This window comes from Trachinotus anak, unplaced genomic scaffold (assembly GCF_046630095.1).
Source record: "Trachinotus anak isolate AG129_WGS33_773 ecotype Australia unplaced genomic scaffold, CSIRO_AGI_Tana_v1 ptg000018l, whole genome shotgun sequence".
NCBI lineage: Eukaryota > Metazoa > Chordata > Actinopteri > Carangiformes > Carangidae > Trachinotus > Trachinotus anak.
The window spans coordinates 9522443-9547892 of NW_027273869.1; the positions used below are offsets into that span (position 1 = coordinate 9522443).

The window sequence follows — 25450 nt, forward strand, 5'->3', positions numbered from 1 at the left end:
AGTGTATTGATATTCAGAGCAAGATGGGGACCTTGGCTTATGTATTGTGGTCAGGTCAGTCGTTTGAACCAAAGACCTTTGGATAGCTGTGGGGACAACCTTCTGTTACTGCTGTTATCTAGATGATTAACTCATTAAATTCAAGCATCATTTGAAAATGTTGGCTTCCTGTTACTCACAAACAACAACAACAAAAAGTCTTAATTTTTTTATGGGATATGTGCTCTTTTCAGGACAAATATTTGTTTACTTTTACACAGAAATGCAGTTTAGAAGAGACTGTAGCAGAGGTCTGCATGTCGGTAAACTGGTTAAGAATGCATCTTAGTGTTTTCCAGATGCACATGATGCAGCAAAATGCAAACTATGCAACCCCATTTAAATGACTGCAGCATTTTGACAGAAATTACAATAAGTGCACCAAGGTGCCATCTTTCTTCTAGGCTACCCCTGTCGCTACACGGGAGCTAGGCGCTGGTCCAACTTGAGAGTGACAGCAATTAACCTGGCTTCCTAGCTGTTTAGCTGGAGGAAATAGAAGGGATGAGAAATCTGACAGCAAGTGATGGGTAATATTTAGGGTTTAGGGGCAAATGAAATTTTCCCCAAAATGAAAGTCATTAGGGAGAAAGTTACCCCACAGACAAAGGACAAAATGACAGTGTGTGTGTGTGTGTGTGTGTGTGTGTGTGTGTGTGTGTGTGTGTGTTTTTATGTGCGTGCACTCATTTGACAGACATGTGAGCTCACCTTCCTCTTGTAACAACTCAAGTTTGTTGTTTAGTGTCGGTAAATACACACCTCCCATCACTCCCACAAACAAGCCCCAAGCATCTTTCTGTCTCTGCCCTTCACCTTCCTCTCTGTCTTTCTCTCACTACCATATTTGAGAACACACACACACACACATACACACACACGCACACACACACACCTACCTAAGATGCAAATCTGGGCTTTGCCCTTGAGCATAATTTAAAGGCCTAATCACCCAGACTGTCCCTTTGGATGGAAAAGGGAAGGAGGGAGGGAGGATGGTGTCTCTCATTTGCACCCTTACACAAAGAAGCTCATTAGGTTTATCTTTCAGGCCTGAGATTGCCCCACTCAACTGTGTAAATAAGACACTGGTCCTGGCCTGATGCATCAATCACCTCTCAGGACAGGAGAAAGACCTCCGCTGAAATATGAACAATTTCATAAAGGAGCCTTTTGTTAACCATCATCACCGGTGTGAAGATAAGGATTTTCTGTAAAGGCTGGAGAAACATTAGGGAAGCAGCATGTACTGTATGTCTTTGTAAAGTCATTTCCCCTTTCAGTGAAAAGACCTCTTCTCTGGCAATCCTAGTGTCTGACTTATTTACAATGAAAGCCATCCTTTCTTTTTATTTCAAGCCTGGCTATCGGCAGACGGTCCCTACAGAATAGTACATACAGGCCTGTGACATATAGGCCTGTATTTCCCCCTTTGCGATGACACTAAAGATATATGGTGTGAATGACAGCATAGCTACTGTTTGCTCACCCTTCCCCAGACAAAACACAGTATTATTCTATTATCTATCTAGACGCCACCTCTTCCTCCTCCTCTCCCTCTGTCTCCCCTTCTCCCCCCTTTTTTTCCTCTGTCTCATTCTTCAACTCCTTGAAACCTGGGCTGTCCATCTATGTTTAAGACACATTACATGTGGCCTCCTGGAATTTACAGTGGCGCTCTCCCAGTAACTCCATTTCGTGCAGGAGTCCCTCGAGAGCATGGCGAAATGTCAAGCTGCAAGGCTTGAAAGAGAGACGAGGAGAAAGGGGGACAGTAAGAGAGGGGGAGAGCGAGCGAGGGATGGAGGACGAGAGAGATAGACGCAGTGAAATCTGCTGGAAATAAACGCTTATGGGTATTTTATGCTCAAGCAGTTGGGAGCTGTGCTGAAGGCAGAGCGGTCTGTAGGTCGAGGGTGACACAGGTAGAGAAACAGATCATACTGTGTGTGTGTGTGTGTGTGTGTGTGTGTGTGCCTGCACAGACTTGTGTGTATACAGGATATCAGCTACAGAGGTCACTTGCTGTGACAGGTTTTTTAGCTCAGAAGAAATTCAAATATAAAGTAACACAGAAACCACATGCACATAAACATTTTCATATTTTTTTAATGGCAGTGGTAAATGCATTAAATGGAAGTCACTTGACATTCGAACTAGATTGAGCCTTTTGTTTGACCTGAAACTTTTTTTTTTTTTTCTTTTCCTTTTTTCCTGTGTAGGATATTAGCCCAGTGATAAAGGAACTGGGCCAGGGTTAACCACCTCAGTGTAAATAAGAGGCAGTCATTCAGTGGCACATAGTGTGGCCAATAGTCCTGCAGTCTCCAGCCAACCTAGCGCAGGCCAGGATCAATGGCCACTTCACAACTCATTTCCTTTTACGCCTCCCTAACTGCCCTGCTCCAGCTCTGGGAAATAAATGGCACTGGATCTATAAGTCCACTCACACAAGCACAAACACATATACAGGCATGCATGCACACTCATACAAACACACATACTCTGAAGGAACTGAGCAATTGCTTCAGCTCAATACCCTCCGCAATAATTTATTTGCAAACTGCCTCGGTGGTGAATGGCGTATCATCTTTTGTGGCCTCACAATCGAAAACAGGCATTCTGTCATTGTTTGTTGCCACTCCCCTGTCATTGGCTTAAACAGAGTACCAGTCATTAATATGGCTGGGTGGAGTGTTACTGTCACACACATCCTGAATACATACATGTAAATAGCTCTGTTTTGCTCTAATGTGGAGTTAACAGGAGGAAAGAGAAAACGTGTGGTGGGCTGCTTTGCGATGCATACAAGGTAACGCATTGCTGCCTGCTTTTTTCTGTAAATGCTTCCCTTCCCCCCCAAAAAGGCAAGTAGCTTATAGTCATTTGATAGGCCACGACACCGCTATCCATTTAACAGAGCTTAAAAATCGTACATATGCATATGCCGGGGTGTCTTAAGCTGACAACCAAAAGACAGGATTTGCTAGAAGGCAGCTTTGGAGTGTTGTGAATTTAACAAGCATGTCTAGTATTACAGTTCCTCTCCGCTTTAGCCATGAATAGTAACAAATCAGACTCTGAAACGCATGCCCGATGGTTTGTTGTGTATACCCCCCCTCCCCTTCTCTAACTAATATTAAAATGACTTCAAATCTGGTTAAGAAGATGACTAGCAAGACATAGTAGCATCTTTAATGTCACTGGTGCTCTCTTTCCTTAATGCGCGCCCAGAATCTCTGCTAACAGATTCCAGGTATCATCTTTTTATGTTGCACTTGTTAACACTCTCTGCTGCTCCGATTACCTTCATCCCTGACCCATTTTTGAATATATAAATGGCTCTATCCTTCTCCCAAGTTGTTTGTAGTTGTAACGCTACCACGCTGCGAGGGGAGATGCTCTTTACGCATTGCCTCCAAACACAGTATACATATGTAAGAGAGCCAGCCGGGCTCTCTCCTCTTCACAGCTTTTCATACAAATGCAGTAAATAAGCTCAGGCCGTGGGGAATTGAAGGCTCCAAACAGACGAACTGACTGACATGTCACTTAGCGCTGGCTTTGGCTCTCTTCACCGCAGGCTTTTGAGCTGAAGCTGCTGGATTTTAGCAGTCAAGGTCAGGTCCTGCATTTCCTGTCAAGGTGGACTGACATCTGTATTATTTACAACTTTACAGTAATGCCCGACATAGTATTTGCTATATTTTTACGTGTGCGTTAATAGAACAAACAGTCTGGAGAGGTGATTTCTGAAACAAAATCCACTCGCAGTCAAATGGTTTTGGAGGGTAGGCTGAATATTTGTTTTGGGCAGGTACAGAGAATAAAATGTACTCCAGTCTGAGGTTAATGATGGAAGTCACACTAGGAATGCATTGCAGCAGAGATAGACAGGCCCGCCTCTCTCCAGCCTATGTTCCCGCTCAAACAGCCTGCCATTCCTCATCAGGACCTAACCACTGCTTATTTACCCACACTGGGGGACTTAACTCGCACGAACTGATCAGTGATAGCAGTGGAAAGCTGCTTGTTCCACCCTGATAAAAGTGACGCCCATGAGCATATGCAGAACATGCTTTGTGGAATAGGCGCGGTGCTTCAAGCTTGACTAGACATTAAGCTGATACTGGTTTCACGCTTGAGTCCGTGGCGCAGAATCTTCCAATGGAAAGGCAGAGATTTGATTGTTTCTGCATATGCATTTATCAGACGTTTACAAGATAAATATACATTAGCCAGGTGGCTTGACCATGCGTGGTATTATTTCAGCGATGCTATTTTTCATGCATTCCTTTTCACCTGTTTGGACTTCATCATCCAATTCAGCGTGAACCTGATAATCACACTTTGCTCAAAACTTCAAATGGATTTGGAGTTTCTTTGCATCGTTAGTCTTTCCCAGAAATTCTGTCGCAGTGAGGAAATACTTCTTTGTTGGCAGAAGTTTTAAATGTGTGAGGAGAGAATCCCTCTCCAAATCACTGCAAACTGCTTGTATTTTTTTTTCTTTTTGCTCTTTCCATATTCCTTGTGTCAGCTATCATTGTGTCTCCCCACTTTACAATGACATAATTCCCAGACTCAGAAGTTGAGGTCTCTACGATATGTGTAAAACAACCCCAGCCCCCTCATGGCTTAGTCCTTGCTAAATTTTGTAATGCCTTCACCGCAGTCCTAAATGATATGTCATTTATCTTTCATACAAATTTCAACTAGGGTTTTTTTTTTTAATAACCGCTGTAATTGTTCTGTCCTTGTATGGAGTGCTATGAAGGGAGTGATCATGCTTTTGGCACATTTATCAAAGCCCAAGAAAAAAAAAAATGCGGAAAGGAGGCCCTTTTCTCACATAGCTGGACTAAGTGTGCAACAGAGTGATAAATTTTCTTGTTAGGAGAAATTACATCCACTAACTTGAGCTACTTCAGCATGAAATTGAAAAAGAAGCATTTCTTGTGAATTTCCATTCTTGATTCAATGAAAGATGTAGATTAGCCCTTTGGAAAAGGTGGCGAATAAGAATGAAACTAAAGAAGTATGACTCTGCTCACGCTTGCTTGTTCTTAGAGGCGTGATATAGGATGCTGTTGGAAAAGGCTTTGTTTATGGAAGTGAGGCTCAGTCAGGCATCTTGCAGATGAAAGAAAAATGTTTAACATCTCTCTCTCTCTCTCTCTCTCTCTCTCTCTCTCTCTCTCTCTCTCTGAGCGTAAATTTGTGTGTATACATTTATGTGTTCCCTTATGCATTTTTACATCCTTCTCACAGGGACCCTCCAAGCTTCTTTGCCTACCTCACCCCAGTCACAGTCTGTGCCTGTGATAGTTCCCTCTCTCCACACAAACACACCTCCCCAGACCCAGCTCAGTCTAGCATCCTGTTCTGGTGAGAGTGAGGGTGGTGGTGGTGGTGGGGTGGAACACTGACTGATAGACGCCGGGTGTCAGAGTGGAAGTCAGATAACTATATCTTCTACAGCTCACTTAAAGGTCAAACACACATCGCTGTAATTGGAATATTCACAAGACAACCACCGAGGTACAATGAAGGGAGGAAGAAAAGGAGGAGGAGCAGAGGAAAAGATAGGTGTTACATAAGCAATGAGAATGACAGACGAGGGGGGGGAGTGAATGTGATCCATGATCCTTCCACAGGCAGATGTAGTGGCTATTTATTGAGCTGATCTTTGGGGGATGTGTGGTGTTCATTGAAAGATACATCACTCTAAATGGGGCACAATCTCACTGAGGAGACTGCGGGCTAATGGCAAGACAGAGTAAACTCGTATAAACTATGTATTGACCACTAAATGTTTCTTCAGGGGCAGCAAATGAGAATTGATCAAGTTTCTATTCTTAACTGAGATAAGACAGGTTGAAAAAAAATAAAAAATAGAAAATGTGCTGTTTGCAATATGCATAAATATATATGTGTTGTTAAGTGTATGTTGCCAAAGCTGCAGCCCAAATTCAGGGGTCAGCATGGAGAGGGTGAGGAGAGGTCTTCAGGGCGCTCTCTCATCGACCCCAGAACAGGGTAACACTTAGACTCAGCACTTAACCACTGCTCTGCAGGATGAGACAGACAGACACTCATACTATTGACCTGCAACTGCAGAGCTCCCAAGACGAGGACTCATCCACATGCGCTAAACAGAGATGCAGGCTTGGGTTGCTTGTGTCAATACACAGGCCGAGCCCAACACTGTGGATTTTAAATAACATCAGCTCCTCTTTAGCCAATTTTGGCTGGCAGAAAGATGGATGACAGTGCCCCTCACTAGCTTTCCTGTTTTTCCTAATCATTGTTTTGTGTTCGTGTGTAGGTGTTGAGAGTGTGTGTGTTGTGTACCTGCTGTGTGTGTTTTTATCAGTGGTTTAATGGAGGGTAAATGCACTTAAATGCAGTTTACCTACACAGGCTGCAGCTGAGATGAGCTAGGGTTTACCCAAACCTTTTATTTGCCAGTCTTTGTTTGTGCATGTGTCTTATGTACAGTGCACATATGCACACAGTTGTGTCAGCGCATTCATCTTCTCAGCAGCATTTATTGGTATTGGCGTTCTGCACAAAAGTGGCGGCAGCTGCTTGCTCTCTGGTGCCACAGTCAGATTACTAACCACCTCTGGCCATGTTTTTGGAGAGGGGGCCTCTTAATAAGGCCTTGTCAACAGAGACAGACACAAGCTCCATGAAAAACAGCTTCATTCTGTGTCTGATCCTCAGACAAGAAAGTTGAGAAACCCCTAGTTTGCACTGAAATCCAGCTGTGTTCAAGTTCACTGAATAGCTGCACATGGCATCTAGTTATTTTTTTTAACTTGTAGTGTCATGACGTCACATTGACAGCATGTTGCAACATGTTACTTTAGCATATCAACTTTACTCAGTAAGTGTTCAGATAATTAGCTTGCAACTAGGTCTAAGCAGTTGAGGTCTTCTTGCAATCCCACAATTCCAGTTTTTCCACTGGGCTCAAATGAACTATGGCTGGCTTGAATGCAACATTTCATATCAGGTATTCATCCAGCTGTGTAACCTCCACTCGCCTGGAACTGTGAAAAGGAGCGGGATCATAATCACTTGAAGAGGAAATCAGGCGCTTCAGCAGAGAGAAAGAGTGTGTAATGCAGACAGCGTGTGTGTGTGTGTGTGTGTGTGTGTGTGTGTGTGTTTGTTTGTTTGTGTGTGTGTGTGTTTTGTTGTGTGACTGCAGGGTTGAGGGAGTTGCACAGTTGAACACTCATACCTCATGCCAGCTCTGCTTTTGCAAAGAGAACACTTGACCTCACACACACACTCACACACACACACACACACTGTCCAGCTCAAAAAAAAGAACACACACACCTCTCTCTCTTCTCCCACCCACACAAATACCTTCTCTTCTCTCTCTCTGTTTCTGTGTCTCTATTTTTCTTCCTCTCTGTCTCTTTGTGATAGTAGACGGTGGAGGTTCTCAGTTGTCGGGCTCTAAAGGACTTCCCTAAGAGCAGCAGTAGATAAAGAGCATTGCTGAATGGGCCTGCTGTCACCTTATCTAAACGTAGCAATACAGCGCAGGTCGAAGTAAAGACTTGCTGAAGCCACCAGCAGAGACACAGAGCGAGGGAGGCAGGTGCATTGTTGGGGTAAATTGAATTTCATAAGTAATGAAGCATGGAAGAATGTCTGAAGAACAGAATAAGTTATGACATTAGCAACTAACTGACTAAGACTTGGTTTTTCAATTTTATGGTCCAACTTTCAAACCTGAAAAGAAAATGAAAAAAAAAATTGTTTTTTTTACGCTGCAGTCTTGTTTTAAATCCAACCTAATTTTTCAGGGTTCTGTGTCACAGTTGAGTTTGAAGGCAGCTAAAAATGATTAGTCTTCATGCTAGAACAGATATATGATTGTATTTGCACAGAATATTCATGGTGATGACAGCAGGAGGTAGGATGTTAAGCGAATGTCAGCAGTTGCCATGAACGACAGCAGGCCGCGATCTCTGTTATTGCTGGCACGGCCTCCCAGCGCCTCAGCAGACGGCGCGCGTATGCACTCCTCAACTCCCTCTCATAGAAATAAACACACACACTTTGTTTGTGATGAGCAAAACAGGCCCATGTTTTGTCTTCGTTAGTGGAAAAAAATAAGTGTGAGGTTACACAATACAGCAAGACACCCGCAAGCCCCTCCCACTACCACCACTCATCTCTCCTATACAAGCTTTCTTCTTGGGGTAGGAGCGAGCAAATTCATCTTGTCAATCCTCCCGGGAGGGTGTAGCTATGCAGCTCTGTTTACTGTGGCAGAAAGTTAATATAAATTTTCATCAGTGGGGGAAGTTTACACATATGATTCTATTTGTCCTTCATTATTAGCACCTGAGTCTGGGGCTGGGTAGGCATAATTGTCTACAGACACAGGCCAAATAGATGCAAGGGAAAGGCAAATAAGCACACCCCAAAATAATTTGATGCTTGTGTGTTACAATCCTCCACCCTAGGAATTTTTAATCTAGAGAATCAATAAACAAGGGGTGAGAGACGTGCGAGAGGGGGGAGTCGGAAAGAAATGAATAATGTGATATGAGCATGTGGAGAGCGGGAGGGAGGGGAGAGAGAAAGAAGTTGAGTTGAATTCAAAGTGCAGCAAAAAGGTGGGAAGGAGTTGAGGAGCGCAAGAAGGAGAGATCGATATGCAAGGTTTAGAAAAACAGAGACCAACACAACAAACAAGCACAAGACAGAACGTACTTTCATTTTTTGGATGAAGCACCTCGTACATAGAGCCAGGGGAAGCTGAAGTAGCTGAAAATATTGAGATAGAGATAGCAGAGCGGGACACAGAAGCCCATTGTTCTGCTGGATAGTTTTACCTCCGTCCTGAGGTCCAAGCGGATTCTCTATGGACCTCCCCCTCCCTCTCTCTCCTTCCCTTGTTCACTACAGACTGTTGATTTATTGAGTCATACATTAAAATGCTCATTACTCCTACATACTTTCTTCTTTCCTTCTCTTTAGTTTCTCTTTTTCTTTCTGGTTTCTCATGAAGGCACCGTCTGAGAAGTCACACTTAGGTTTCTGTTGGGCTTTGTAAGACTGCATCCTATTACTTATTGGAGTCAGACGATCCAGGCGACCATCATGGATGATTCTGATTCTCTTGTAACCTTCTTGAAGCCTAAATATTTTTTGGTAGTGCACCATAAGACACCTTCACATTAGCTACACATTCAGAAGTAATAAATAAAAAATAAATCCAATCTTGTCATGTTGCTGCGTCAGCCTTTTTGACAACTTGTGCACATTCCTGCTTCAACTCCGTGTCTGCAACTGAAGTAAAGCAAAGGTGGCTGAAACCACATGTGTATTATGCTCTGTGCTGGCTTTGTGGGGGCAATGAGGGGAGTGAATCTGCAGCCATCGTTGAGGCAGCAGCACGTCATCACCAGTTCTGACCTTTATGAAAGGATAGGAGTCTTTCTCCTTCCGTAGCTGAGTTTCTTCAATTGAATGAAATCGATAGGCCCACACACATCAAGCAATGGCCTCATCACAAAACAGTAGTGGCACCTGCATTACTTTACCAGTGAATATTAAAAGAACTGAAAAATGTTGTCAGAAATCATCACATACATTTCTTTTCCATACACACTGTATTATCAGTTTTGTGATTAAACTTGTGTGTCAGGACAGTTTCTGTGATCTCAGCACCCCCAGCTGCATCTCTTCTATTCATGCATGTAGACTGTTGAGGTCCTCCTCTATTCCACCAATGTTCCCTGGTCGCACTTTGCTTGTTTTCACAAATTCAGTCCTCACTTTGGTATTCAGATATTGTATGGGACATCTTATCCTTCTCCCCTTCTCTTCTCATTTGTCTATCCTCTCCAGCCAGCCCCTCCAAATCTGTATCCATCCATCCATCTGCCCTGCATCCACTTATATAAGAAGATAGGGTGTAAATATTTTGGTGTGGAGTGTCAGCGCATATCTCCTCCGCCAGCGGGCCAGCAGCCTCAGTGCAATCAGCCATGTTTGTTTGTTCAGCTTAAACTGTTTGTGCCTTGCGTTTCCTGGCATGCAGCGACCCCCCCCCCTCCCTCCCCCGGCTTGATAAAGTGTCACACTTTTTCTTTTTTGCCCCTCCTTCTTTGTCTTCTGTGTTTCCTGGAAGCGACGATAGATAAGCCTGGTGGTGCAGTGCTGTGTATGAGTGCACGCCATAGTGTGTGTGTGTGTGTGTGTGTGTGTGTGTGTGTGTGTGTGTTTGTGTTTGTGTGTGTGGGAGTTGTCAAAGCTGTCAGCATGACTGGAGTTGTTCTGGCCGACAGCCTGGCATTGAACAGCAGCCCTTTACTCTCTATAACAAACACACACATGCAAACACACAAAACATCTGTTCTGCACACCATGGAAAGACTGTGTCATCATGATGCAACCCATTTCTCATTGATCAACAACTGATATGCCATGTTCACAGCTACTTTGTGGAACGTGGGATCATCCTGTAGAGGCCACAGTACTGTGAAGACGTACCTGTTGAGGGCAGCTTATTTCATGCTTGTGTCATCATTCCAATATCTGCTATATCCTCTAATAACAACAACTCCCAACGTGAGCCAGGAGGTGATCTGCACTGTCCAAACACAATGTCACAGCACCTCAGATATATCCAATTCCAATGTCATGGCTGCATATCGTGCAGTCTCCAGGTGGATTTGAAAGAGTGGTGTTCCTAGTGGATGGCTTATTTCTTGCTCGCACCCCACCTCCACCACACACAATAAGCAATCTGGAGATTTGAAATGGTTTGGCCCAGTGTTGCAGGGCCTGCTAATGTATTTCATGCTTGTTTAAGATCTTTGCATGCTTTTTACAAAGGTGCATTGTGATATGTGTTCCTTATTACGCTGCTCTGTATAGACTCTTAACACTGGGACATGGGAGAGTGGAGGATGGTCGGAGGGAGGGATGAATGGATGGCTGATGTTTTGTTTTTTTTTCTTCAGTTTCCTCTCTCGTCCCCTCTCTGTCAGTCTCTTCTCACTCTCTCCTTTTCTCCCTCTCCAGTGATCTCTGCATGCCTATTAATGTAGCAGAGGAATGCCTGTGTAAACATTCTTGTTTCTCAGTCCGTTTCGCATAATAGTTGCCTGTATCGCCTTTCTCCTGACCTCACTATCTGAAACCAATTACAGCAGATCCATTTGGGCTGAATCTTATTTTCATAAGGATCCCTGTGTCGTGGTCTCGGTCGCTCTGTGTGTTATTTTCCCTCGTCTTATTTTTTTCCTCTTTTCCAACCTCAGTGATGGATATCAACATCAAATATGCCTCTGAGTGCCTTGTTATTTATATAGCAGGGCCTGGCTCTTTTTCTCTTTCTCTCTCTCTCTCCTTCTGTCTGGCTTGCTCTCTCATTCTGAAGAATGTGTCACATTGTGCTGTTTATACAATGTGTGCATTAATAGACTGGGGATGTCATTTTTTCGTGCATAGCAACCCAGGTTAAATAGACGGTGCTTCAGCACTCGTCTGTGTTTTTGTCCGCTCCAGCAGCTCTTCAGCAAACTTTTGATGACTTTCCTTGGCATTTGGTGCTTTTTGTGCTTTGAGATGGGCTTCAGCTTGCCATCTATGTGGAGTGGGAAGTGGGTGGCACAAATTGGTGCTTTTTACTGTAATGGCTGAATACTCAGAGCCAGTGAAAGTGAGGGGACAGGACTTTTTTTTTTTTTTCCTCCCTTACCTTTCACACTGTCACAGACTCTCAGAAAAATGGCTAACCCCACATCCACAGAGGAGGTGACAGACAGTTTCAGGCACGACAAACCACTCTGGAAAAGTTTGGCCGGTGTTGATAAGGTCTGTGTTGTGTTTGGAGAAGTGCTCTTTATGCAGTCTGGGCAGGCTTCTTTTTCTAATAAGCCTGGTGTCGTTGATCTCTCAGCTTCACCCCTGTGTGTCACCTCTCATACCCGCCCCTCCCTCCATATTTACCTGGCATGGATATTGGAAGTGCAGTTAAAAACATCTCTTCCTTTGTACTCCTGACCGTGTGTAATATATTGAGTGGCTCTTTTGACTTTGGGTATAACACAGCAAGTCATTATTGATTCACACGTAGATAAACATTTCCTCCAGGCAGCTACCGTGGGCTGCTCTCATCAAGCAGCCTTCCCTCTAACTACAGTGTGCAGGACTCAATAAGCCTTATAATTACTTTGATTCACCAATCATGGAGAGATTAATTAGGCCTTGTGTTTTAATTAGGAAATTGATTGGCTGCATTCAAAGAATTTGTTTTGTCTTTTGTGTTGAGCTAAAGGAAGCAAAAGTCAAGCAATGTTTGATTTCACATCCATTTTGGAAAAGTCCACAAACAGCAAAGCTGCACGTGTCTGTGTGTGTCGGCCTACCGCAGGTGCTGATGTGTACTTTACAAGCAACTTTTTGTATGTGCTGGTGTGTGTGTGTGTGTGTGTGTGTGTGTGTGTGTGTGTTCTAAAAAAAGGCCACGGGTCAGCTTACAGATGTGACAGTACACACACACACACACACACACACACACACACACACACACACACACACACACACACATACACATACACATACATATAAACCAGTGGCGACTAGGCTCCTCTTACCAAGGAGACAGATCAATGCAGTTAGGACTCAGTGCCAGTGTAATGTTTGTTTACTTTAGTTCAGAGAGCCTGGCTCCTCCTGAGCAGCCAGACAGACAGACCCCCCCCCCCCCCCCCCTCCTCCCTCCCAGCATCACCACCACCTCTCCAAGCACCCCCTCAAGCTCTGTCTTTTCATAATTGATCAGGGGGGTGGCTACGTTCCCTGAGGGGTTAAGACGTGGCAACTTTTTTTTCCTCCTCTCTCTCTCTCTCATTTTTTTTTACTGCCTCCCTCTCGCTCCCTCTCTCTCCTGTCTTCTCCTCTTGTTTGCTCAGGATCTCAATGTACTAGTTCAAACATTGTTCCCACCAGCTGGCAGAGCTGCGCCATATGCACGCCCTGTCAAGGCAGCTGTTGTCATGGATACTGGCAAGCACCAGAAAATAAAATGAGCACCCCTGATTCCTGAGGAAGTGTCACTCTCCATCTAGTTTTTTTTTTTTTTTTCTTATTTCTTGCTTCTCCTCCTACTCGTCCTTCTCTTTTTTTCATCAAAAAAGAAACACCTGTGAAGTTGTTGTGTCGTGTTGTGTCGTGTTGTGTTGTGTTGTGTTGTGTGTGTGTGTGTGTGTGTGTGTGTGTGTGCATATACATGCCCCCCCCCCCCCCCCCCCCCCCGCCCCCCCCCCCCCCCCCCTCCCACTTGATGCTCGTGGGCCTGAAGAATACAAGGTATACGGCTGTGTGGAGCAGCAGCAGTCGTGCACAATGTTCTTTTCTGCCAGCCGCTTTCATCCATCTGCTCTTGAAGAATTGTAGTGAAGCTGCTAGCCCAGCTGCCACCGTACCTGTGAAGCTGGAGCTCGCTCGTCACACACATTCAGCACACACAGCCGGGCGGGAGGAGATCTGTAATCCCATCAAACCCTAGAGAAATAAATTACGCCACATCTCCAGCTTCTCTGATTCTTATCGTCCGGATGTCTGGCAAACATATCAAAGGGTGTTGATGACAAATTTTACAATTTACAAATATGATTTTTCTAATTCTTTATGCCGTGTGTAAACAGCTGTGAACTAATTTCATCAGGCGGGGAAAGGTCTCCCCTTCTCTGTCTATCTACCTACCCATCTTTCTATCTATCACCCATCCTCTGCTCATAAGCACCCTTAATGCATAGTGTAAAACCTGGGCTGCTAGTTAATTCACTCTAAATGTAATCTGATGTTGATTTTGTCAACTTTAATTACAGCTCCCAGAGACACTTCACATGGTGCTGCCTCTACTTCAAATTGATATTATGAATATGCAAATGTGGCAGTAATTTGCAGAGAGAAGTGGGTATTTCAGTTGAGCACACACTAGACAGGTCAATTCTACTGACGCACTGCCTTTTTTTTTCTTTTTTTCAGCCCACCACCCCCTCCACCCTCTTCTTCAGGGGTGCTCTAGACAAACTGTATTTATCCTTGATCACAGCTCTGTGAATTGTTACTAAAATGTATCTCCAGCGTAGTGTTAACCACATCAGGATGTGTTGCGGAAAATACCAGGCGATATTTGACAGGGCTCTCAGTCAGAGGTGACTGTTTTGTCCCTGGAAATTTGAATTATCTCTGCTGTCAGTTTCAGTGTCTCTTTTCCTCCTTTCCCTCCTCCCCATCTTTCTTTCTTCCTTTTTTCACACTGTCTTTTGTATTGTGTTCTTTTCTTCCCAGGCCCTACAAGCAGCAAGGCAATTACTCTTGCAGCAGCCAGGCAGTGGCCTGAAATCTCCAAAGAGCCAGGACAAGCAGCGTCCACTGCAGGTAAAGCAGCTCCCCGTCTAATCTCTTAAGTCCATCCATAATACATGCTCCTCCGAAAAGAAGATTTCCTCTGTTCCACAAGTGTGTTTGATTTGCCAACGCAATCCGTGGACCTGTCATTGGAATCCTAAAGCTGGACAAGCCAGTCCCCAGGAAGCTAAGCGTCACATAGACAGAAGAAAAACACAACAGAGACAAATCTCAGAGAGCAAAGTTTTATCCACAGGCCATTTGTCCATTTTCAAGTCTAGGTTTTATGGTCTAAAACAATTGATGTCCATCAAACTGGACAATAATTAATACTTGAAGTATATCCAGAGGTTATGTGACAAATTGGAGGACGTGTCTGATCTGTATGCTTTTCTAACTAGATCCATAGTATTGTTGACACGGAATATCCAGAGGTTAGTTATTATTTGCAAAGACATGTCAGGCTGACTAGTGGGTTACACAGACAGCTAATTTTAACTGCCTGTCAATTCCACTCTTCGACGCTAATTTACCTTATTGATTCGTGGAGCTGTCTATTTCTGTTGTCAGTGATTTGGAAAAGGTCACACTTGTACACAAATGACACCCGAACAATTGCACAATGACTACACACTCACACATATATACACATTAACACATTGCCTGCAATCCTCTTTTCTGTCTGGTGTTAAGATTTTTTTCACACTAGCGAGTCTTTCCATTCTGCTCGTTTAAGCCAACGAGACAGTTAGTTGGTTTTTCCTGCCTCACATTATGTAAGGCCCCTTGACATCTGCTCCATGTTTTTATTATTAGTATTTTTTATTTAATTTATTTTTAGCCATTTGAAATTGAAGTGTGGGAGTTTGTGCCCTCCACTCGGCTAATAAGTAATATCAAGGAGCAATGGTTTACCTCATTAGAAGCTCTGTGCATTTCATTAATGACAGGGAAATTGGCGTTAACCTCACCCGTTGATATTTTCACAGTCTAACAATGGCGACACCTTCAATTGGAGTCACACCCCTGTGTACCTAATTACGCACTGGCAAAGAGATAAGGTTGGCAAAACTCAGTCATGCTTTTGCATTTAAATAATTCCACCTCATCAAGAGTGTTAATATTACCAGTATATTCACAAGCAGTAGCATAGGAATCATAAACATATTTCTAAAGGCTGTTTGAGTATATATTTTTTATTTATTTAGCTGTGGGAAAATAAAGAATTGTTTGTTAAACAAATGCTCTCTGCAGCTTATTGCGCTTCCTGTGTTTGAGGTTCTGTATGCCAGAGCGAATAGATTCAAACAAATGGGATCCTGATCTACAAATGCCTCCATAGTCACCAAGTACAATACATACATGGCAGGAAGAACAATATTGAATGAGAGCACTGTGGGTGCATGATAACCGTCAGCCCATGTCCAAGCCTCTGCCTCTAATAACACCAGCAGATGGTAAATATTGAATATTTACATTTGCTTACTCCATCCTTTCCTCACGTTGGCGATATGAATCAGTATGAATCGGAGGGCCTGACGATCAGCCCGTCCTCAGCTCCCAACTAATCCATCTGTTGATCCAGCCTTTATTAACATCCTCACCTCTTTGTTCTAAAAAGTCTCCATGCAGAGCATCATAGGGACTGCAGAGAGGCACTGCTGACTCTCCCAGTGATACACGCCAGCACAACCAGGGCTCAGTGCATTCTGGTACAAGATTTTGACAGTGGGAATATGCTGCTGCGTGCCCTTGAATCCACTCATTTCAAATGACATTTTAGCTGTAATACTCCATTGTGCAAATATCAATGTAAAGCAGGAGAAACTCTTACTTGATTAAAAACCCTTGTTTTGCTATTCTTATTGTTCTATTTCTTCCTTCTTGTCAGTATCATATTTTTTTCTTTTATTCTTGTCTTGAGGGAGTTTACCCAATAAAGCTGCATTATTTACCTGGATTATGAGGCCACAATGGGTGCCAGAGTGCCATATTTTATTAGCTTCATGGCTTGATAAGAGTCAATAGCAATCAAGCTACATGTTTTCCACTGGAGGAATCATGCGGATTGATCTCCTTGTATGATTAGCGCAGTAGAAAGTGGGAAAAGGATTAATATTACCATGACATCCTGCTTATGGCAGAGATACTGATAAATCCTCTGCCAGTCTTTTTTCCTCTTGTTCTCCCATCTTTCGTGTTTAAGAGCAGGAAATGATCCATAGATCATGGCATGTAAATTATTTAGTACACAAGCATCTAAGTGCCTCAGCTTGCAGTTTTAATTACGCGTATTAGCGGCTAAAGGCTCTCGCCTGACTAATTCTATCCGCTCGCTCATCACTGCTCCTCAGGAGTTGATGATGCGGAGGCAGGCAGCTCTGACATCCACATGCACGCACACACACATGTAAAAAATAAAACAGTCCCACAAACACACATACAAACACACACACAAGCTGCTTCTCCACATTTGCGTAATGTGACAGGTCTATTATTACACAGTAAGCCCACGGGAGCACTCAATAAACACCTATTTCTCCCTGTAAATCCCCCTGCCTCCGCCATGCTGCTTACACGGCTCTCCCAAGGCACACAACACCCTCTCTTCTCTGCTCCATTCTCCTCTGCTCCTCTCTCCCCTCACTCTCCTCTTCTCTGTGGCAATATCCCCCCTCTGAAAGGCATTTATACACTGACATTTGGAATACAAATAAAGAAACGCGGACAAGGAGAGGCGGAGAGGATTACAGAGGCCTATGAATCTGACAGTTGTTTCGCTCGCACACACACAACGTGCATAATGCATCTACACACAGCCTGCACTCATACACAAACACAAGCACAATGACACTTGTTTAAAGTTCCTGCATTGCCAGAAGTGACTCTTTGCAAGTCGTCTGTTAGTGGCTCTATTGATCATTATTGATAAGAAACAGGGCAGAGCTGGACTTCAAGCAGCTTAACACTCAGTGTGGTTGGAAGAAGAGCTTAAGATTCACTCTCAGAAAATGAACTGTAGCAGGTGCTAAGATTTAGGCAACAACCTCACCTCATCTCCTCCTCCTCTGCTTATGACACAGACACCACCTCCGTATGTCAGGGGGCACGTACAAAGCAGCTAGAATGACCCCCTGACCCTGTCTCCTGAGGGCTTGACAGTGTGAAGGTCCTCCCTGACCCGACCCCCCTGCAGTTAATGTCCAATTCTTAACCATACAAAACCTCGGAGCTTACTCTGAGTAAGTGCTGCGACTGCTGCTCTGCCCCTTTCACACTATCAAGCTGTGAATGGCTTTTTACAAGACTAATAACCTCCATCCCATCTGTGCAATGCTCCACTCTTAAGTATGAACGAAAATATTTTAAGGTTTTATGGTTGGTTTATGGATGGGAAGAGCTTTAGCCCTGTTTTCTGTGCAGCTTCCTGTCCAGGCCAGTCACACTGGCTGTGGGCACTGGGCCATCTTAGGAAGTGTCACAATTTTAAAGGTCAGGTCCACATGTCTCACCACTGATCCAATATTATCTCGATAGCAGCTCTCATCTGCTTATTGGCTTTCATCCGGAACACACAGACACAGGTGCAGGGAAAAGGGCTGCAACGCTAGGCTTGAGTATAGCTTAGCTGACTCTAGCGTACGTGGCTAAAGGATGGTAGTTCACATTTACATTTATGAATATATCTTTCCACTGCATCCCCTCTGGTTGGATCTGAAAATAGAGAAAAATTATCACAGCGAAGGGAAAAAAGAGAGGGGGAAAATATTATGTTATTCATGAGGAAAACTTGTGTTGACTCTGAGAGAGAAAGAAAAAAAAAAAAAAACGTCAGCACATTTTAAGTCAAACACCCTTGGTTACTGCTTTTGTAACCAGAAAACAAGATTTTTTTTCACTCCCCATCTCCCTCCCTACCTCTTTTTTTCCTGCATTTACAACACCTACAGGACAAGATTGCTAAATTGCGAGGACAGTGCAGGTTCATCATTGTGATGCAAAAGAAGTTGAAATGCAACCCCAAGGCGAGGTAGCTGAGTTTGGGGGATCAAGAGAAAGTGAGAGGGAGGGAGGGATAGAAAAAAAAAAAAAAAAAGTAGCTCAGACCTTTGATGTAGCAGCAACAAATTTACCTTGTGACAGAAGATACATGGGTGCAATAAACGAGTTATACCAGCCCTTACACATGCAATCTGATGATTCTGGCCAGGGTGTTAATTGGATCCTAACCGGCAGATCTGATACGCCTGGGCCCCGGTGGTGAGGGAGAAAGCCTTTCCAAGTGATGAACTATAATTCACTGAGCTGCTTGAAGCACTTGTAATTTACTGTGTGTCACTGATGAAGAGGCTGATCCAGTGGAGGCCATATTACCTGCAACATCAGAGGGAAGTCCCCCCCCACCCCCCCCACCCCACCCCCACTCCCCCTCCACCCAAACCACCCCTCTCACTTGTGCTCTCTCTCACTTTCTTTCTATTTCAGCACTCTCTCTGCACTTTTCTTTTTTAACTCTCTCTCTCGCCCCCCTCACCCCCTAACTGTCGCCCCCATTTACTCTTGAAATATGTACACCTGCAGGGAGGCATCAGTTGGCAGTGAATCATGCCGGTTTAATGATAAAGGTGTGACAATTTGTACTGATAATGACACAAACAATGTGCACAAGCGATGTCACACAGCTCCACTGGTGTACACTACATCTGAGAGTCTTAATCAATGACTATCTGCATGTAGAGATAAATCAATATGGAAATTGTGCTAAGCCCGTCTCAATCTCCTCAGGCTTTTTATTAGAGGCTTTTACATGATGGGTCTTTATGTTATGATAAATTGCACTTCCCATGCACTGCTGCCAAACTGCTATGGAAATTGATTTAGGAAAACATTTAGTAATCTACTTAGCTTCAGCCCTGACAATCTAGAGTATTGATCTCCCTAAGCTGAAAACACGACATGCATTTGAGTGAGTGAGGCTCACATGCATGCGTGTGTGATTTTTTTTTTTTTTTTTTTTTTAAACACAGTAAACACATGTAGCACACACTTGAACTCCAGAGTGGGGCACTTGCCAGGCCAGCTGCCCTGTAGCCTTGGTGGTCCTCGACTGGAGAGTCCCAGCTATCAATAATCGCGTGGCCACATTTGGCAGTAATTGGCTAGTAAATGAGCAGTGTCAGCTGAAAGGGAGCTGAGAGGTCAGAAGTCCACAAGCTACAAGGGGGGTCTGAGTTTGGGCCCTGTGCCCCCTGGGATGCTCAGGAGATTGAGATGAAATAGGGAGCGGGGGGCGGGCAGTGGAGAGGTTTCTCCCTCTTTTTTTTTTTCCTGATTTCTGTCCCTCTCTTTCCATGTGTAAAATGAAGCGAGTGGCTTAATTAGCAGTGACTCTCCCTGCCAAGGATCCACAGTAATTACCGACTAGGACCCTTCCATTTCTCATTGCATTTATCTGCGCTGTGTCTGTAGTGCAGCTCAGTCCCTTGTCCAGTGCTACAGGAACCACCTCTGTTGTTGATAACCGCCCCGTCTTCACTGCCCCCTCAATGTTTATGGCCAACATGCAATCACCAGTTTCCCTCTGCTTATTACTGCTAAGTGAATTGTATGGAAAGAAATGGAATAAAAGGAATTCCTCTCTGCTGGACTTTAATTGTTTAAGTTTGAACTCTGATACACCACTTATCTCCTGCTTTAGGTAATTTGAGTTCACTCATAAAAACTCATTGCTATTAAGATAAAGCCCCACACAGTGGAGTGGGTGTAATTGCTGGAAGTGCGCTTGTCCATTGGTCCGGATAGTTAGAGGCAGACAGCTGTGTGAGCCAGCCAGTGAGCACTATGCAGCAGAGATGTGCTGTTTTTGCATTTAATGCCAGAATGACCAGTTAAATCAAACATAACAAGGGGCCTGGGTGCCAGCTTTGCCTGGAAGAGATACCTGAGTTCTCTGCAGAAGAGCTTGACCTTTTGCGAGGCATTGGAGAGGCTGGTTACAGGCTGTGGGTGTGACAAGAGTGGTGTAATGATCTGCTTGTTCTGGTGAGGGTCCCACCAGTGTTTTCACATCAGGAGCCAATTTAAAGGTCCTTTGTTTTGCTCTCCAACTCTGAGGGCAAACCACATGGCTTCAAAGTTCATGTCAATACAGCCCATCGTTCACTTGAAGACAAGGGATATAAACAAATAGGGGTTCAAATGGAGAGCACGGTTTAAAACGAGCTCATTTCTTACAAATGCCTGTTAAGCAAGGAGTTATATTCAAATGACTTGTCCAAAACTCATTTGGAAGCTTCTCTTTTCTATCTAAATTTGCACTATTAAAAACAGGAGAAGCACCTTTGCTGTTATTAAGGTCCCCAGTGACCACATCAGCCACCGTTAATTTCAAACGATTTAATAAATCCCATTAATATTTTTTTGTGCACCAGTCCTGGCAATATATCCTTTTGGATTACAGAGAAACAGAGGCCTAGCCGAATTGGATATCATGGCTTCTCTGCTATGAAAGAGAGTCTATTCACGGTGTGTGGATGTTTATGCCACTGCCATCGTCTAGTAAATGCTCATTAATTTTATCCCTTCGTGGCAAAATCATTTCTAGGAGAGGCAATTCAGCCTCCTGTTCCTTTCAATTCACCGCACACGTCAATCAAGCCCTTCTGCAGTATCCTGCAGAATGGAGGTGTTATATTCCTGCAATTATCATGTCATATACTCGAAAATGTAAATGAACGTGTGTGTAAAATTAAATTTATGGGTTGTCAGTGAAGAATAAGAACCAGGAGAGCAATTACTTATCTGCTTTCATCTTGGACCCTCTGATACGTCAAGCAGAAAAGCATGCAGTTAAATGCTGGAATTAACATTATGCTGCACTTCACAATGGACGTGGGCCAGTGCCTTTTCTCCCCTCTCTTTCTTCCACCTGCCTTTTCTTCCTGTGTCTTCCCCTCTTTTTGTTTGGAGCAGTCGTGAAATGAGGATGATTATCACCCATTACATTTTTAAAAAGCTAATGAAAGTGCAAGAGAAGCTTCCCCATTTCATAACCAAGTTGTTTTGCTGTTTGGTTGTATTCTTTGTTGTTAAAATCCTGTATTATTAGTTTACGGGTATCTTACTATGATATTTCACCACTTGCACAATGTTTGTAGAATTTATATTCAATTCCACCTCATCCATGGATGCGCATACATTTGTGTTAAATCCTACATGTCTAAGCCTGCATCCCTTTTGTGAACCAAAACATCTTTGAGCCAGCATCCAATTAATAGTCTTAATGAGTGTATCTCTCATGTTGTTTCTCAGCTGCACTCGGCCCATTGTCACGGCATCCAACACAAAACCAGGAGTGACTGCAGGGGTAATTACTTACCTAGCAAATGTACCTTCAAGGGTTAATAACATTGAAGGTGTAAGCACAGCATTTGCATAATTACACACAGACTGTTTAATTTGAAACTTTTGACGGCTTTTGTTCAGCACCTCGCTTATTGTGAATGCAGTCTCTCTTTGCGCTCTCGCATCGAGGAGTCCAGAGAAGAAAAGAGATGTACCACAACATCCTCCTCCTCCTCCTCCACCTCTTCCACCTTAGATGGAGTCCCTTCTCTCTAAGACCCTAATGAACAATGGAGGCAGGATTTGTTTGAATATGAATATGAATGTGCAGCGGGGCCGGCTGGAAGTTGACCTTCAGCTGTGATTTTCAGTTCATCAGGATTAGTCAAGGCGGGCGATCAGGAGCCACTAATGCATAATGACTTCTAAAATGAAAAATGTGTAGTGACCATGCAAATGTCTCGGCTAATCAAAGAGGGGGGAAAACCTGGGGTGGGGGGTAGGCGTTGAGGAGAGGAGAGCTAAACAAGGACGTGTCAAGGCCTGACAGAGAGAGAGAGAGAGAGAGAGAGAGAGAGAAGGAGGGAGGGAGAAGAGACATGCATGGAAAGTAATCAAGGCTGCTTGATTAGCTGGCGATGAGGACAGGGATGTCTTATTGGCCCCTTGACACACCATATAGGCTAGTTACTGTCATGGCAGCTCTATGCCAAACACTGTAGCAATTAGCATCAGTGAAGGTGTTGCTACATGTTGACGTTTTAATTGTGTCATAGTAGCATAAAGCATGTCTGTCAAGAAACTTTGTTGACAAGATGCAGAGCCCAGTCCTTAAAAAATGTTTCATTAGTACATTGTTGTTCTTGAAACATCAAACTGTTTTGCATCTAATCTGGTTACATGACGTTTTAAAGGTCATATATGATAGAAGAGGTGATTGGGGTCAGTCAGTCCAGTGACGTCCATGTATATACGTCTTACTCAGTCGAGGAGAATCATGTGGTGAACCATTGTGTTGTTGCAGCGTGTTGGATACTAAATCTTTTACCCGATGTTGATTTTATTTTTAAGTATTGTCTTTTCTCAACAAAGGTTGTTCAATTTTTAAGCCACAAGGAGCTGGCGCCGTGTAATAGGACTGTTAGCCCGCTCTCCCCTGTTGAAATGCGTGCTCACAATCAAAGACCGAAAAGAAACATATCTTTTTCTATTGATCTGATGCCTCAGAAGTTGCTTCCGCTGCCGTCTTAGAAGAATTTGGCAGAAATATAGGATATGTGTCTTTGTTTTGTTTTGGTGAAGCTCTTCTACTGTTATTTGACAGCTTGTATTTTAATAATTATCACCTAAAAACACACATTTTTCAACATGGCATGTCAGCAAAAAGCAGGAAAAAAGAACTTTAGTGAGAATGTAAAACTTGAGAAACTTGTTCACAGCAGAGGACATCTGGTTAAAAAAAAAAAATCCCAACTACATAAGCAAAAGTGTTCACATATATTTCCATATTTCCTTCCCTTCCAACATAAAAATATTGCTTAGGGTGAACCCCCAACCTCACAGCCACGACCCACCACATCACGCTGATTGTGCCTGCCATGTGTCCACTTCATCAGTGTAGTTTTAATCAACTTTAGAGTTGTGCATTTTCACGCTGTTTTACAATAGCAGCACTGATAGGCATGCTAAAGTGGGGGAGTTCAAGGGTCCTGCTAATTAAGGTCTACGTCTATTTAAATCCCTTACAATTCCCAGCGGGTGGAGGCAGGAAAATAAGATGAGCAACACAAAGGCACAGCACCCATCTGTCCTTCAGCATCTCCTCTAGGCTGCCAAGCATCGCGGTCATGGGAGGCCTGCTCTCCCTACCTCTCAGTCACCAATTACTACACTCCCAGTAGATCCATGCCAGTAGGCCTGACGCACATCTCTGATGCTCTATTTTTCTAACTTTCTCCCTTTTTACTCATTTCTCCATCCATTTCTGTCCTGTGCTTTACTCGTCTCTCCTGTCCTCTCTCAATCTTCTTACCCACTTTCCATCTTCTACCTCTCCTGCGCACCCATTCCTGATCATCACACCACTTTCAACCTCTTTCTTACCGTCTCTCTCTTTTCTGTCTCTCGTTCCACCCTTTCCTCTCTCATCCTTCCTGTCCAGGTTCCAGTGTCGGTGGCCATGATGAGTCCCCAGGTGATCACGCCGCAACAGATGCAGCAGATCCTCCAGCAGCAGGTGCTTTCCCCTCAGCAGCTCCAGGCCCTGCTCCAGCAGCAGCAGGCTGTTATGCTACAGCAGGTATACACACACACACACACACACACACACACACACACACCCAAATCCATACACACCAAAACAAATATTCAGACACAAACCCTCTAACGAATGCAGGCACACACATGCCTGTAAAGATGCAAGTCGACAAACGCATAGTGATGTAGATGCACAAACAGACATAGTAACGGCACACATCCAAATCTAGACCTACAATCACACTTTATTACTTTATGACCTCTTTATTTAAACCTTAAAACACTCTCATGTGGCATTACTGTTTGGTTTGTGTGCAAACATACACAAAAACCCACACATACACCCCGACACATCCCTGAGTCACTGCTATGCCTGTGTATCACAGCCACCAGTCGCTCATGCCAACTCACCACAGCCCAGTGTCCTTGACACGCTTACCAAGAGGAATCTGAAATTGACGCACTTGTTCATGTCACCTCTAATTAACTGTCTCTGGTGTGTCGCTGGTTCAATTCCCTGACAAGCATCCATCAGGGACCCAGAGAGTAGGGCACTCTTGGGTTGAACACCAGAAGCTGAATGATAGGTGATGGATGATGTAATATTTGGAATCAGCTTGAGAAAGCACACACTTTGCACAGTCTTGTGTCAGAGTTGAAATACATTTCTCATTCATAGATTTGATTAAGGGAAAGAGGATTGTTTAATTAAGAATGTCAGTCATCCTGATTAGTCCCCATCATTAAGACTGCTCAGACTCCAGATTTGACTTCAGTACAATGGCGTGCCTTTACACTCGTTGTTTCACAGAAACTTTAAAGCTCTTTAAACTTGAAATGTGAAACACGGTCGGTGTCAGTGTAGCAAAGTTTATCATAGTCAATAAGATTTGTCATATGGAAGAATTAAAGGGAACTGGGGACTGAGAGAAACAAAACCAGTCAGTATAGAGCAAAGTTTTGTGGTTGATGGATTTGATGAACTGACTACACTAAGCATCACAAAACATTTTTCAATTGCTCCTACAGCTCCTATTCATTCTTAATATTAGTGTCTGTTAAAACTTGTGGATATTTCTATGGCAGTTAGGAGAGAAGTGGACCGTGCGATCCATTGGCCCGCTTCAGGCCAAACAGCTATGTGAAGTTTACATGAAATAAAACGAAAACCATCTTTTAAATAGCTGTCACAGCCTGTGTGTTAAAGGAATCAGTTCAATGTAGTGAACCTGTCCCTGTGAGGGTTTATTCTGTTTGTTTCAGCCACTCCAAAGGAAGTCAGAGCACTCTGGCAGCCAAATGTGTAGTTAATATGATGAATTGTTGCCCCCTACAGAACTGTGGGACTATTAAATGTCCATATGGAAAAGACTCTGAAAGGCAGCAAAGATACAAATGCCAAAAGCAG

At 43.7% G+C, this 25450-nt stretch overlaps 1 protein-coding gene across 9 annotated transcripts in view; it reads left to right on the plus strand.

Annotated features, from left to right (window-relative positions):
- foxp2 (forkhead box P2) overlaps nt 1-25450 on the plus strand; it is a 105189-nt gene that overhangs the window by 47189 nt on the left and 32550 nt on the right. For all 9 annotated transcript variants that reach the window (XM_071502072.1, XM_071502078.1, XM_071502069.1 and 6 more), the window contains 2 exons: nt 14383-14472; nt 23948-24085. In XM_071502072.1, coding sequence (XP_071358173.1) covers nt 14383-14472; nt 23948-24085 — 228 coding nt within the window. The remainder of the gene's footprint in view (nt 1-14382; nt 14473-23947; nt 24086-25450) is intronic.